The following is a 14,436-nucleotide window of genomic DNA, read 5'->3' on the forward strand; positions in this document are numbered from 1 at the left end:
CAGGCCTCAATGGGTTTTAAATACCTGAGTCTATCTCCCAGGTAACAGGCCTCAATGTGTTTTAAATACCTGAGTCTATCTCCTAGGTAACAGGCCTCAATGTGTTTTAAATACCTGAGTCTATCTCCTAGGTAACAAGCCTCAATGTGTTTTAAATACCTGAGTCTATCTCCCAGGTAACAGGCCTCAATGTGTTTTAAATACCTGAGTCTATCTCCCAGGTAACAGGCCTCAATGTGTTTTAAATACCTGAGTCTATCTCCCAGGTAACAGGCCTCAATGTGTTTTAAATACCTGAGTCTATCTCCCAGGTAACAGGACTCAATGTGTTTTATTAAATACCTGAGTCTATCTCCCAGGTAACAGGCCTCAATGTGTTTTAAATACCTGAGTCTATCTCCCAGGTAACAGGACTCAATGTGTTTTATTAAATACCTGAGTCTATCTCCCAGGTAACAGGACTCAATGTGTTTTATTAAATACCTGAGTCTATCTCCCAGGTAACAGGCCTCAATGTGTTTTAAATACCTGAGTCTATCTCCCAGGTAACAGGCCTCAATGTGTTTTAAATACCTGAGTCTATCTCCTAGGTAACAGGCCTCAATGTGTTTTAAATACCTGAGTCTATCTCCTAGGTAACAAGCCTCAATGTGTTTTAAATACCTGAGTCTATCTCCCAGGTAACAGGCCTCAATGTGTTTTAAATACCTGAGTCTATCTCCCAGGTAACAGGCCTCAATGTGTTTTAAATACCTGAGTCTATCTCCCAGGTAACAGGCCTCAATGTGTTTTAAATACCTGAGTCTATCTCCCAGGTAACAGGACTCAATGTGTTTTATTAAATACCTGAGTCTATCTCCCAGGTAACAGGCCTCAATGTGTTTTAAATACCTGAGTCTATCTCCCAGGTAACAGGACTCAATGTGTTTTATTAAATACCTGAGTCTATCTCCCAGGTAACAGGACTCAATGTGTTTTATTAAATACCTGAGTCTATCTCCCATGTAACAGGCCTCAATGTGTTTTAAATACCTGAGTCTATCTCCCAGGTAACAGGACTCAATGTGTTTTATTAAATACCTGAGTCTATCTCCCAGGTAACAGGCCTCAATGTGTTTTAAATACCTGAGTCTATCTCCCAGGTAACAGGCCTCAATGTGTTTTAAATACCTGAGTCTATCTCCTAGGTAACAGGACTCAATGTGTTTTAAATACCTGAGTCTATCTCCTAGGTAACAGGCCTCAATGTGTTTTAAATACCTGAGTCTATCTCCCAGGTAACAGGCCTCATGCTACGGCTACGGCCGTATCGGTCGCTGTGTGGCGTGTTGATGCTACGGCCGTATCGGTCGCTGTGTGGCGTGTTGATGCTACGGCCGTATCGGTCGCTGTGTGGCGTGTTGATGCTACGGCCGTATCGGTCGCTGTGTGGCGTGTTGATGCTACGGCCGTATCGGTCACTGTGTGGCGTGTTGATGCTACGGCCGTATCGGTCGCTGTGTGGCGTGTTGATGCTACGGCCGTATCGGTCGCTGTGTGGCGTGTTGATGCTACGGCCGTATCGGTCGCTGTGTGGCGTGTTGATGCTACGGCCGTATCGGTCGCTGTGTGGCGTGTTGATGCTACGGCCGTATCGGTCGCTGTGTGGCGTGTTGAGGTTGGATAACCACAGAAATACACCGAATCGTATCCCAGAAATCTTCGCCTCTGTTCTTCCTGTGTTATTGTTATGTGACTTGTAACTTTATATTCTCATATAGACTATTAGACAATAACTGTACCACATACATCAGTCTGAACATAGAGCATCAATCCTTAGACAGTAACACAACCCCCTTCCTCAGTCTGAACATAGAGTATCAACCCTTAGAGAATAACACAACCCCCTTCCTCAGTCTGAACATAGAGTATCAACCCTTAGACCATAACACAACCCCCTTCCTCAGTCTGAACATAGAGTATCAACCCTTAGACAGCAACACAACCCCCTTCCTCAGTCTGAACATAGAGTATCAACCCTTAGACAGCAACACAACCCCCTTCCTCAGTCTGAACATAGAGTATCAACCCTTAGACAGCAACACAACCCCCTTCCTCAGTCTGAACATAAGAGTATCAACCCTTAGACAGTAACACAACCCCCGGCCTCAGTCTGCTGCAGTCTGGACTGTGTTGTTCCTCCCCCTAGTCTCATGGTTGTGATGGTGAGCTGGTCCAGATGCATTCATAGAGCTGTGCTTCAGCAGCCTGTTGATGATGTCACCACACGTCTTCTTGTACTGGTTACGGAGCAGGGAGTAGACGAAGGGGTCGCAGGCCGCCTTGCTGTAGGCCAGGCACTTGGAGACCAGTCCCCAGCGGTGGTCGATAGGCACGGACGGAAATAACTCCACTATCCTATACAGGATCGGGAAAGAGGGATGGGAGAGAGAGGGAGGAGAGGGAGAGAGGGGAGGAGAGGGTGAGAGTGGAGGAGAGGGTGGGAGGAGAGGGAGAGAGTGGAGGAGAGGGAGAGAGGAGAGGGGAGGAGAGAGAGAGGGGAGGAGAGGGAGAGAGTGGAGGAGAGGGAGGGAGTGTAGGGGAGGGAGAGAGGGGAGGAGAGGGAGAGAGGAGAGGGGAGGAGAGGGGAGAGAGAGGGAGGGAGAGGGAGAGGGAGAGAGGGGGAGGAGGGAGAGAGGGAGGAGAGGGAGAGAGGAGAGGGGAGGGAGAGGAGAGAGGGGGGAGGGGAGAGAGAGAGGGGAGGAGAGGGAGAGAGGGAGGAGGGGAGGGAGAGGGGAGGAGAGGGAGAAAGGAGAGGAGAGGGAGAGAGGGGAGGAGAGGGGAGGGGAGGGGAGGAGAGAGGGGAGGAGAGAGGGGAGGAGAGGGAGAGGGGGAGAGGGGAGGAGAGGGAGAGGGAGGAGGGGAGAGAGGAGAGGGGAGGAGAGGGAGAGAGGAGAGAGGGAGGAGAGGGAGAGAGAGGGAGGGGAGGAGAGGGAGAGAGGGAGAGAGGGGAGGAGAGGGAGAGAGGGGAGGAGAGGGAGAGAGAAAAGGAGAGGGAGAGGGGAGGAGAGGGAGAGAGGGGAGGAGAGGGAGAGAAGGGAGGAGAGGGAGAGAGGGGAGGAGAGGAGAGGGAGGAGGAGAGGGAGAGAGGGAGGAGAGGGAGAGGGAGAGAGGGGAGGAGAGGGAGAGAGGGGAGGAGAGGGAGAGAGAGAGGGGAGGAGAGATGGAGAGAGGGGAGGAGAGGGAGAGAGGGAGGAGAGGGAGAGGAGAGGGGAGGAGAGGGAGAGGAGAGGGGAGGAGAGGGAGAGAGAAGGAGAGGAGAGGGAGAGAGGGGAGGAGAGGGAGATGAGAGGGGAGGAGTGGGAGAGAGGGAGGAGAGGGAGAGAGAAGGAGAGGAGAGGGAGAGAGGGGAGGAGAGGGAGAGGAGAGGGAGGAGAGGGAGAGGAGGGGAGGAGTGGAGAGAGGGGAGGAGAGGGAGAGAGAAGGAGAGGAGAGGGAGAGAGGGGAGGAGAGGGAGAGGAGAGGGGAGGAGTGGGAGAGAGGGGAGGAGAGGGAGAGAGAAGGAGAGGAGAGGGAGAGAGGGGAGGAGAGGGGGAGAGGAATGTGTTAGATATCTATGGATGTCAAAGTGCAACATTCTAATTGTCATCCCACAACTACAGAAGAGGTCAGAGTTCAGAGCAGACATTTAGTTATGTTGTTTGTTACATAATACATATAATTCAGTTCATGATAATGTACTTACAGGGCAGGTAAAGATTCATTATTTAAAGACTTAGGGCTTGATCAATTCCATAACGCAGAAGATCTGTATTGTCGCACGGTTGAAATGTACAGGACATTTCTGTATAAGGCTTAAACTTCTGCGCTACGGATTGAATCGAGGTCTTTGAATCGAGCACTTAGATATTTATCTTCCATTTGAAGATGCCTGGGTATATTGTGCCTTTCTGTTGTCCTGAAAGTCAACAGCACAGTAAGTTACCAAAACACAGCAGGGATACGTTACTGTAGACCGAATTCACGTGCAATATCAAATGTGGCTGGCTGTCAAAAGTACACCAAAACAAATGGTTCTGTTTCTTTATGAGCCTGTCTTCCAACCACCCTGAGAAATCATTTCCTCATTTTCCTTCACAAACACTTCCACTTGTTATTATGGCTGCCAGGTGGTATAGATCCTGTTGATCCTTGTTATTATGGCTGCCAGGTGGTATAGATCCTGTTGATCCTTGTTAATATGGCTGCCAGGTGGTATAGATCCTGCTGATCCTTGTTATTATGGCTGCCAGGTGGTATAGATCCTGTTGATCCTTGTTATTATGGCTGCCAGGTGGTATAGATCCTGTTGATCCTTGTTATTATGGCTGCCAGGTGGTATAGATCCTGTTGATCCTTGTTATTATGGCTGCCAGGTGGTATAGATCCTGTTGATCCTTGTTATTATGGCTGCCAGGTGGTATAGATCCTGTTGATCCTTGTTATTATGGCTGCCAGGTGGTATAGATCCTGTTGATCCTTGTTATTATGGCTGCCAGGTGGTATAGATCCTGTTGATCCTTGTTATTATGGCTGCCAGGTGGTATAGATCCTGTTGATCCTTGTTATTATGGCTGCCAGGTGGTATAGATCCTGTTGATCCTTGTTATTATGGCTGCCAGGTGGTATAGATCCTGTTGATCCTTGTTATTATGGCTGGCAGGTGGTATAGATCCTGTTGATCCTTGTTATTATGGCTGCCAGGTGGTATAGATCCTGTTGATCCTTGTTATTATGGCTGCCAGGTGGTATAGATCCTGTTGATCCTTGTTATTATGGCTGGCAGGTGGTATAGATCCTGTTGGTCCTTGTTATTATGGCTGCCAGGTGTTATAGATCCTGTTGATCCTTGTTATTATGGCTGCCAGGTGGTATAGATCCTGTTGATCCTTGTTATTATGGCTGCCAGGTGGTATAGATCCTGTTGATCCTTGTTATTATGGCTGCCAGGTGGTATAGATCCTGTTGATCCTTGTTATTATGGCTGCCAGGTGGTATTGATCCTGTTGATCCTTGTTATTATGGCTGCCAGGTGGTATAGATCCTGTTGATCCTTGTTATTATGGCTGCCAGGTGGTATAGATCCTGTTGATCCTTGTTATTATGGCTGGCTGGCAGGTGGTATAGATCCTGTTGATCCTTGTTATTATGGCTGGCTGCCAGGTGGTATAGATCCTGTTGATCCTTGTTATTATGGCTGGCTGGCAGGTGGTATAGATCCTGTTGATCCTTGTTATTATGGCTGCCAGGTGGTATAGATCCTGTTGGTCCTTGTTATTATGGCTGCCAGGTGGTATAGATCCTGTTGATCCTTGTTATTATGGCTGGCTGCCAGGTGGTATAGATCCTGTTGATCCTTGTTATTATGGCTGGCAGGTGGTATAGATCCTGTTGATCCTTGTTATTATGGCTGCCAGGTGGTATAGATCCTGTTGATCCTTGTTATTATGGCTGGCAGGTGGTATAGATCCATCCCGTTGATCCTTGTTATTATGGCTGGCAGGTGGTATAGATTCTGTTGATCCTTGTTATTATGGCTGGCAGGTGGTATAGATCCTGTTGATCCTTGTTATTATGGCTGCCAGGTGGTATAGATCCTGTTGATCCTTGTTATTATGGCTGGCAGGTGGTATAGATCCATCCCGTTGATCCTTGTTATTATGGCTGGCAGGTGGTATAGATCCTGTTGATCCTTGTTATTATGGCTGGCTGGCTGGCAGGTGGTATAGATCCTGTTGATCCTTGTTATTATGGCTGGCAGGTGGTATAGATCCTGTTGATCCTTGTTATTATGGCTGCCAGGTGGTATAGATCCTGTTGATCCTTGTTATTATGGCTGGCTGCCAGGTGGTATAGATCCTGTTGATCCTTGTTATTATGGCTGGCAGGTGGTATAGATCCTGTTGATCCTTGTTATTATGGCTGCCAGGTGGTATAGATCCTGTTGATCCTTGTTATTATGGCTGGCAGGTGGTATAGATCCATCCCGTTGATCCTTGTTATTATGGCTGGCAGGTGGTATAGATTCTGTTGATCCTTGTTATTATGGCTGGCAGGTGGTATAGATCCTGTTGATCCTTGTTATTATGGCTGCCAGGTGGTATAGATCCTGTTGATCCTTGTTATTATGGCTGGCAGGTGGTATAGATCCATCCCGTTGATCCTTGTTATTATGGCTGGCAGGTGGTATAGATCCTGTTGATCCTTGTTATTATGGCTGGCTGGCTGGCAGGTGGTATAGATCCTGTTGATCCTTGTTATTATGGCTGGCAGGTGGTATAGATCCTGTTGATCCTTGTTATTATGGCTGCCAGGTGGTATAGATCCTGTTGATCCTTGTTATTATGGCTGGCTTCCTGTTTGGTGATATTGGTCCTGTTGAACCTAGTTATTAATATCATCTAATGTACTCTTGTAAAGATATCAGGGACATCTCATCTAATGTTCTCTTGTAAAGATATCTCTCTCTTCCCCTCCCCTCTTTCTACCTACCTGGTGATGACGTAGGGAGCAAAGCAGACCATGAATGTGCCGATGAAGGTACTGATTTTCCTGGTTGCTCTCTGTCTCCTCCTCTTCTGCTCCTCCAGACAACGCTCTCGAACACTGATCAGGGAAATATGTGGTTACACTTTATTTGACACACGTCTTCATGACATGAACATGATTATGTTCTTAGACCTAAAATCAGGTGCCATGAGGTGCCATGAGGTGCCATGAGGTGCCAAGAGGTGTCACGAGGTGCCACGAGGTGCCACGAGGTGCCACGAGGTGCCACGAGGTACCACGAGGTGTCACGAGGTGCCACGAGGTGTCACGAGGTGCCACGAGGTGCCACGAGGTGCCATGAGGTGGAGGTGTCATGAGGTGTCATGAGGTGCCATGAGGTGCCATTATGTGTCATTAGGTTTCATTAGGTGCCATGAGGTTTCATGAGGTGTCATTGTTTCATGAGGTGTCATTATGTTTCATGAGGTGCCATGAGGTGTCATGAGGTGCCATTAGGTGTCATGATGTGCCATGAGGTGCCATTGGTTGTCATGAGGTGTCATTTTGTTTCATGAGGTGCCATGAGGTGCCATGAGGTGCCATTGGTTGTCATGAGGTGTCATTATGTTTCATGAGGTGCCATGAGGTGCCATGAGGTGTCATTAGGTGTCATTAGGTGCCATGAGGTGTCATTAGGTGTGCTGAAGTGACATGAGGTGTCATTAGGTGTCATTAGGTGCCATGAGGTGCCATTAGGTGCCATTAGGTGCCATGAGGTGCCATGAGGTGTCATTAGGTGTGCTGAAGTGACATGAGGTGTCATTATGTTTCATGAGGTGCCATGAGGTGTCATGAGGTGCCACGAGGTACCATGAGGTGCCACGAGGTACCATGAGGTGTCACGAGGTGCCACGAGGTGCCACGAGGTGCCACGAGGTTCCATGAGGTGGAGGTGTCACGAGGTGTCACGAGGTGCCACGAGGTGCCACGAGGTGTCACGAGGTGCCACGAGGTGCCACGAGGTTCCATGAGGTGGAGGTGCCACGAGGTACCATGAGGTGTCACGAGGTGCCACGAGGTGCCACGAGGTGCCACGAGGTGCCACGAGGTGTCACGAGGTGCCACGAGGTGCCACGAGGTGCCACGAGGTGTCACGAGGTTCCATGAGGTGGAGGTGTCACGAGGTGCCACGAGGTGGAGGTGTCACAAGGTTCCATGAGGTGCCACGAGGTGGAGGTGTCACGAGGTTCCATGAGGTGCCACGAGGTGCCACGAGCTGCCATGAGGTGTGCTGAAGTGACATGAGGTGCCATTATGTGTCATTAGGTTTCATTAGGTGCCATGAGGTTTCATGAGGTGTCATTGTTTCATGAGGTGTCATTATGTTTCATGAGGTGCCATGAGGTGCCATGAGATGCCATTGGTTGTCATGAGGTGTCATTTTGTTTCATGAGGTGCCATGAGGTGCCATGAGGTGCCATGAGGTGCCATTGGTTGTCATGAGGTGTCATTATGTTTCATGAGATGCCATGAGGTGTCATGAGGTGTCATTAGGTGCCATGAGGTGCCATGAGGTGCCATGAGGTGCCATGAGGTGCCATGAGGTGCCATTAGGTGTCATGAGGTGCCATGAGGTGCCATTAGGTGCCATGAGGTGCCATGAGGTGCCATGAGGTGCCATGAGGTGCCATTAGGTGCCATGAGGTGCCATGAGGTGCCATGAGGTGCCATGAGGTGTCATTAGGTGTCATTAGGTGCCATGAGGTGCCATGAGGTGCCATGAGGTGCCATGAGGTGCCATGAGGTGCCATGAGGTGCCATTAGGTGCCATGAGGTGCCATGAGGTGCCATGAGGTGTCATTAGGTGCCATGAGGTGCCATGAGGTGCCATGAGGTGCCATGGGGTGTCATTAGGTGTCATTAGGTGTGCTGAAGTGCCAATAGGTGCCATGAGGTGCTATGAGGTGCTATGAGGTGCCATGAGGTGCCATTAGGTGTCATTAGGTGTGCTGAAGTGCCAATAGGTGCCATGAGGTGCTATGAGGTGCTATGAGGTGCCATGAGGTGCCATGAGGTGCCATGAGGTGCTATGAGGTGCTATGAGGTGTCATGAGATGCCATGAGGTGCTATGAGGTGCTATGAGGTGCTATGAGGTACCATGAGGTGTTATGAGGTGTCATGAGGTGCTATGAGGAGCCATGAGGTGCCATGAGGTGCTATGAGGTGCTATGAGGTGCCATGAGGTGCCATGAGGTGTTATGAGGTGCTATGAGGTGCCATGAGGTGCCATGAGGTGTTATGAGGTGCTATGAGGTGCCATGAGGTGCCATGAGGTGTTATGAGGTGCCATTAAATGCCATGAGTTGTCATTATGTGTCATTAGGTGTGCTTAGGTGTGCTGTAATGACACGAGGTGTCATTAGGTGTGATTAGCTGTGCTGAAGATAGAATAGAACACAGTAAAACATAATGGATTAGAACACAATAGAATAGAACACAACAGAATAAAACACAACAGAATAGAACACAATAGAATAGAACACAATAGAACACAATAGAGCACAGTAGAATAGAACACAATAGAACACAATAGAATAGAACACACCAGAATTTAACACAATATCACACAGTAGAATAGAACACAATAGAACACAATAGAGCACAGTGGAATAGAACACAACAGAATAGACTCAACAGAACACAACACAATAGAACACAATAGACCACAGTAGAACACAACACAATAGAACACAATGGAATAGAACGCAATAGAACACAACAGAAAATAACGCAATAAAACACAACACAATATAATAGAACATAATAGAACATAACGCAACACCATATAACACAATAGAACACAACACCATATAACACAATAGAACACAATATAACACAACACAATATCATAGAACACAATAGAACACAATATAATAGAACACAACACCATATAAACACAATAGAACACAACACAACACCATTTAACACAATAGAACACAACACAACACCATTTAACACAATAGAACACAATATGATAAAACACAATATAACACAACACAATATCATGGAACACAATATAACACAACACAACATAATAGAACACAATAGAACACAACAGAATATAACACAACACAATATCATAGAACACAACAGTAGAGAACACAACACAATATAACACAACAGAATATAACACAACACAATATCATAGAACACAATATAACACAACACAATATAACACAACAGAATATAACACAACAGAATATAACACAACACAATATCATAGAACACAATATAACACAACACAACATAATAGAACACAATAGAACACAACACAATATAATAGAACACAACAGTAGAGAACACAACACAATAGAACACAACAGAATATAACACAATAGAATATAACACAACACAATAGAACACAACAGAATAGAACACAACACAATATAATATAATAGAACACAACAGTAGAGAACACAACACAATAGAACACAACAGAATAGAACACAACAGTAGAGAACACAACAGAATAGAACACAACAGAATAGAACACAACACAATATAATAGAACACAACAGAATAGAACACAACAGTAGAGAACACAACACAATAGAACACAACAGAATAGAACACAACACAATATAATAGAACACAACAGTAGAGAACACAACACAATATAACACAACAGAATAGAACACAACACAATAGAACACAACAGAATAGAACACAACACAATAGAACACAACAGAATAGAACACAACAGAATAGAACACAACAGAATAGAACACAACACAATATAACACAACAGAATAGAACACAACAGAATAGAACACAACAGAATAGAATACAACACAATAGAACACAACAGAATAGAACACAACAGAATAGAACACAACAGAATAGAACACAACAGAATAGAACACAACAGAATAGAACACAACAGAATAGAACACAACAGAATAGAACACAACAGAATAGAACACAACAGAATAGAACACAACAGAATAGAACACAACAGAATAGAACACAACACAATATAATAGAACACAACAGTAGAGAACACAACAGAATAGAACACAACAGAATAGAACACAACACAATAGAACACAACACAATATAATAGAACACAACAGTAGAGAACACAACAGAATAGAACACAACAGAATAGAACACAACAGAATAGAACACAACACAATATAATAGAACACAACAGTAGAGAACACAACAGAATAGAACACAACAGAATAGAACACAACAGAATAGAACACAACAGAATAGAACACAACAGAATAGAACACAACAGAATAGAACACAACAGAATAGAACACAACACAATAGAACACAACAGAATAGAACACAACAGAATAGAACGCAACACAATAGAACACAACAGATCATAATAGAATAAAGACATGTCCCATGATGCATTGTTCTGGTTTCAACATGAATTCAAAACAATTGTGAGTTGGAGTAAGGTGAGTTGGAGTAAGGTGAGTTGGAGTAAGGTGAGTTGGAGTAAGGTGAGTTGGAGTAAGGTGAGTTGGAGTAAGGTGAGTTGGAGTAAGGTCCGTTGGAGTAAGGTGAGTTGGAGTAAGGTGAGTTGGAGTAAGGTGAGTTGGAGTAAGGTCAGTTGGAGTAAGGTGAGTTGGAGTAAGGTGCACAGAGAGAAATGCAACTCAAAGACCTCCTCTTACCTTGGGTGAATATCCACAAGCAGCACTAGAGTTTGCATTGTGATAACGTCTATCCGTCTACAGTGGAACCTTGCCACCTTCAGCACTTTCAGGTACGTGACGCACAGGACGAGAAAGGACAGGAGAAAGGTGAGGGAGTGAAACACCACAGTAAACACAACAAACGGAGTCTGACTGTTCTCCGTCACGTCGGAGAGCGTGCAAGACGCGTAGAGCGGACGGTATCCCACCCACGAGAGGCAAGCAGCCGCCGTCGAAAAAGACAGAGAATGTATCCACGTGTATCCGAGCACGAGAGCGGCATCTCTATGTCGTATTCTAGAATGGTACCTCAACGGGAACACGACAGCGATCCACCTGTCGATGCTCAGAGCGGCCATGCTCAACATCGAATTAGTCGTTAAAAACGTCTCCGAGAAGCCGACCGACTGACAGAAAGCGTCACTTCCGGGCTGACCCTCGTTGACGAGACCCACCAGAGTTAGAGGCATGTTGGAAACGGTCAGCAACAAGTTACAAAAAGTGAGGTTGAGGATGAACACACAGGGCACTTGCTTCCTGATCTGTGGGTTGTACAGAAAGCAGATCAGCACCACGGCGTTGGACAGCAACGACACTACGATAATGACTAGCATCAAGACGGCGAGAAGCACCTCCACAGCGGCCATGGTGTGTGTCCCAGTCACTTATTATAAATCTGCTTTTTGGTAATGATTATGTCCAGATCCAGCCACCGTATGTGGTTATGGAATAAAGGCATGGTGTTAGCTGGAAGACTCACCCCGTAACCACATCCAGACATTCCCAGTTATATCCCTCTCCTGTGGAGCGCAACCGTGTCTCTCCTCTGACTCGTTGTCCTCAGACTTCTACTGCAGGAACCAGCAGAGGGGACGGTGAAGTCCATCAAGTTAGGAGGATTCAAAACATAATGAGAGAGGCCGAGAGAGAGGCAAGTAAACTCCCCCGTTTACGACTAAGTGCAAAGAAACGCCAGCTGTCAGGCGCTGTGCCAATATGCCCGTGTCTCTGCAGTGGTGTTATCTTCTGTGACGCTGCTCTCTCAAGACAGCTCCTCTCTCTCTCTCTCTCTCTCTCTCTCTCTCTCTCTCTCTCTCTCTCTCTCTCTCTCTCTCTTCAGAATAGACTCTCTCTCTCTCTCTCTCTCTCTCTCTCGCTCTCTCTCTCTCTCTCTCTCTCTCTCTCTTCAGAATAGACTGAGGGGATGTAGATCTCTCTCTCTCTCTCTCTCTCTCTCTCTCTCTCTCTCTCTTACTCTCTCTCTCTCTCTCTGTATCTCTCTCTCTCTCACTCGCTCTCTCTCTCTCTCTTCAGAATAGACTGAGGGGGATGTAGATCTCCTCTCTCTCTCTTTCTCTCTCTCTCTCTCTCTCTCTCTCTCTCTCTCTCTCTCTCTCTCTCTCTCTCTGTCTCTCTCTCTCTCTCCTCTCTCTCTCTCTCAGAATAGACTGAGTATCTCTCTCTCTCTCTGATCTCTTCAGAATAGACTGAGTGGGAGGTAGATCTCCTCTCTCTCTCTTCAGAATAGACTGAGTGGGAGGTAGATCTCCTCTCTCTCTCTTCAGAATAGACTGAGTGGGAGGTAGATCTCCTCTCTCTCTCTCTCTTCAGAATAGACTGAGTGGGAGGTAGATCTCCTCTCTCTCTCTCTTCAGAATAGACTGAGTGGGAGGTAGATCTCCTCTCTCTCTCTCCTCTTCAGAATAGACTGAGTGGGAGGTAGATCTCCTCTCTCTTCAGAATAGACTGAGTGGGAGGTAGATCTCCTCTCTCTCTTCAGAATAGACTGAGTGGGAGGTAGATCTCCTCTCTCTCTCTTCAGAATAGACTGAGTGGGAGGTAGATCTCCTCTCTCTCTCTTCAGAATAGACTGAGTGGGAGGTAGATCTCCTCTCTCTCTCTTCAGAATAGACTGAGTGGGAGGTAGATCTCCTCTCTCTCTCTTCAGAATAGACTGAGTGGGAGGTAGATCTCCTCTCTCTCTCTCTGTCTTCAGAATAGACTGAGTGGGAGGTAGATCTCCTCTCTCTTCAGAATAGACTGAGTGGGAGGTAGATCTCCTCTCTCTCTTCAGAATAGACTGAGTGGGAGGTAGATCTCCTCTCTCTCTCTTCAGAATAGACTGAGTGGGAGGTAGATCTCCTCTCTCTCTCTCTGTCTTCAGAATAGACTGAGTGGGAGGTAGATCTCTCTCTCTTCATAATAGACTGAGTGGGAGGTAGATCTCCCCTCTCTGTCTTCAGAATAGACTTAGTGGGAGGTAGATCTCCTCTCTCTCTCTCTTCAGAATAGACTGAGTGGGAGGTAGATCTCCTCTCTCTCTCTCTTCAGAATAGACTGAGTGGGAGGTAGATCTCCTCTCTCTCTCTTCAGAATAAACTGAGTGGGAGGTAGATCTCCTCTCTCTCTTCAGAATAGACTGAGTGGGAGGTAGATCTCCTCTCTCTCTCTTCTTCAGAATAGACTGAGTGGGAGATAGATCTCCTCTCTCTCTCTTCAGAATAGACTGAGTGGGAGGTAGATCTCCTCTCTCTCTCTCTCTTCAGAATAGACTGAGTGGGAGGTAGATCTCCTCTCTCTCTCTTCAGAATAGACTGAGTGGGAGGTAGATCTCCTCTCTCTCTCTCTGTCTTCAGAATAGACTGAGTGGGAGGTAGATCTCTCTCTCTTCATAATAGACTGAGTGGGAGGTAGATCTCCCCTCTCTCTCTTCAGAATAGACTGAGTGGGAGGTAGATCTCCTCTCTCTCTCTTCAGAATAGACTGAGTGGGAGGTAGATCTCCTCTCTCTCTCTCTTCAGAATAGACTGAGTGGGAGGTAGATCTCCTCTCTCTCTCTTCAGAATAGACTGAGTGGGAGGTAGATCTCCTCTCTCTCTTCAGAATAGACTGAGTGGGAGGTAGATCTCCTCTCTCTCTCTTCAGAATAGACTGAGTGGGAGGTAGATCTCTCTCTCTCTCAGAATAGACTGAGTGGGAGGTAGATCAGAATAGACTGAGTGGGAGGTAGATCTCCTCTCTCTCTCTTCAGAATAGACTGAGTGGGAGGTAGATCTCCTCTCTCTCTCTTCAGAATAGACTGAGTGGGAGGTAGATCTCCTCTCTCTCTCTTCAGAATAGACTGAGTGGGAGGTAGATCTCCTCTCTCTCTCTCTTCAGAATAGACTGAGTGGGAGGTAGATCTCCTCTCTCTTCAGAATAGACTGAGTGGGA

General features: G+C 46.7%; 1 protein-coding gene across 1 annotated transcript; it reads right to left on the minus strand.

Moving 5' to 3' along the window:
* Positions 1-2,147: 2,147 nt before the first annotated feature.
* LOC124018352 (G-protein coupled receptor 26-like) lies at positions 2,148-11,975 on the minus strand. The gene is made up of 3 exons (XM_046333627.1): positions 11,203-11,975; positions 6,511-6,624; positions 2,148-2,397 (listed from the first exon to the last, which is right to left on the minus strand). The coding sequence occupies exons 1-3, from the start codon at positions 11,868-11,870 to the stop codon at positions 2,148-2,150; spliced, it is 1,032 nt and encodes a 343-aa protein (XP_046189583.1). The 5' UTR covers positions 11,871-11,975.
* Positions 11,976-14,436: the final 2,461 nt, after the last annotated feature.

This window comes from Oncorhynchus gorbuscha, unplaced genomic scaffold (assembly GCF_021184085.1).
Source record: "Oncorhynchus gorbuscha isolate QuinsamMale2020 ecotype Even-year unplaced genomic scaffold, OgorEven_v1.0 Un_scaffold_487, whole genome shotgun sequence".
Taxonomy (NCBI): Eukaryota; Metazoa; Chordata; class Actinopteri; order Salmoniformes; family Salmonidae; genus Oncorhynchus; species Oncorhynchus gorbuscha.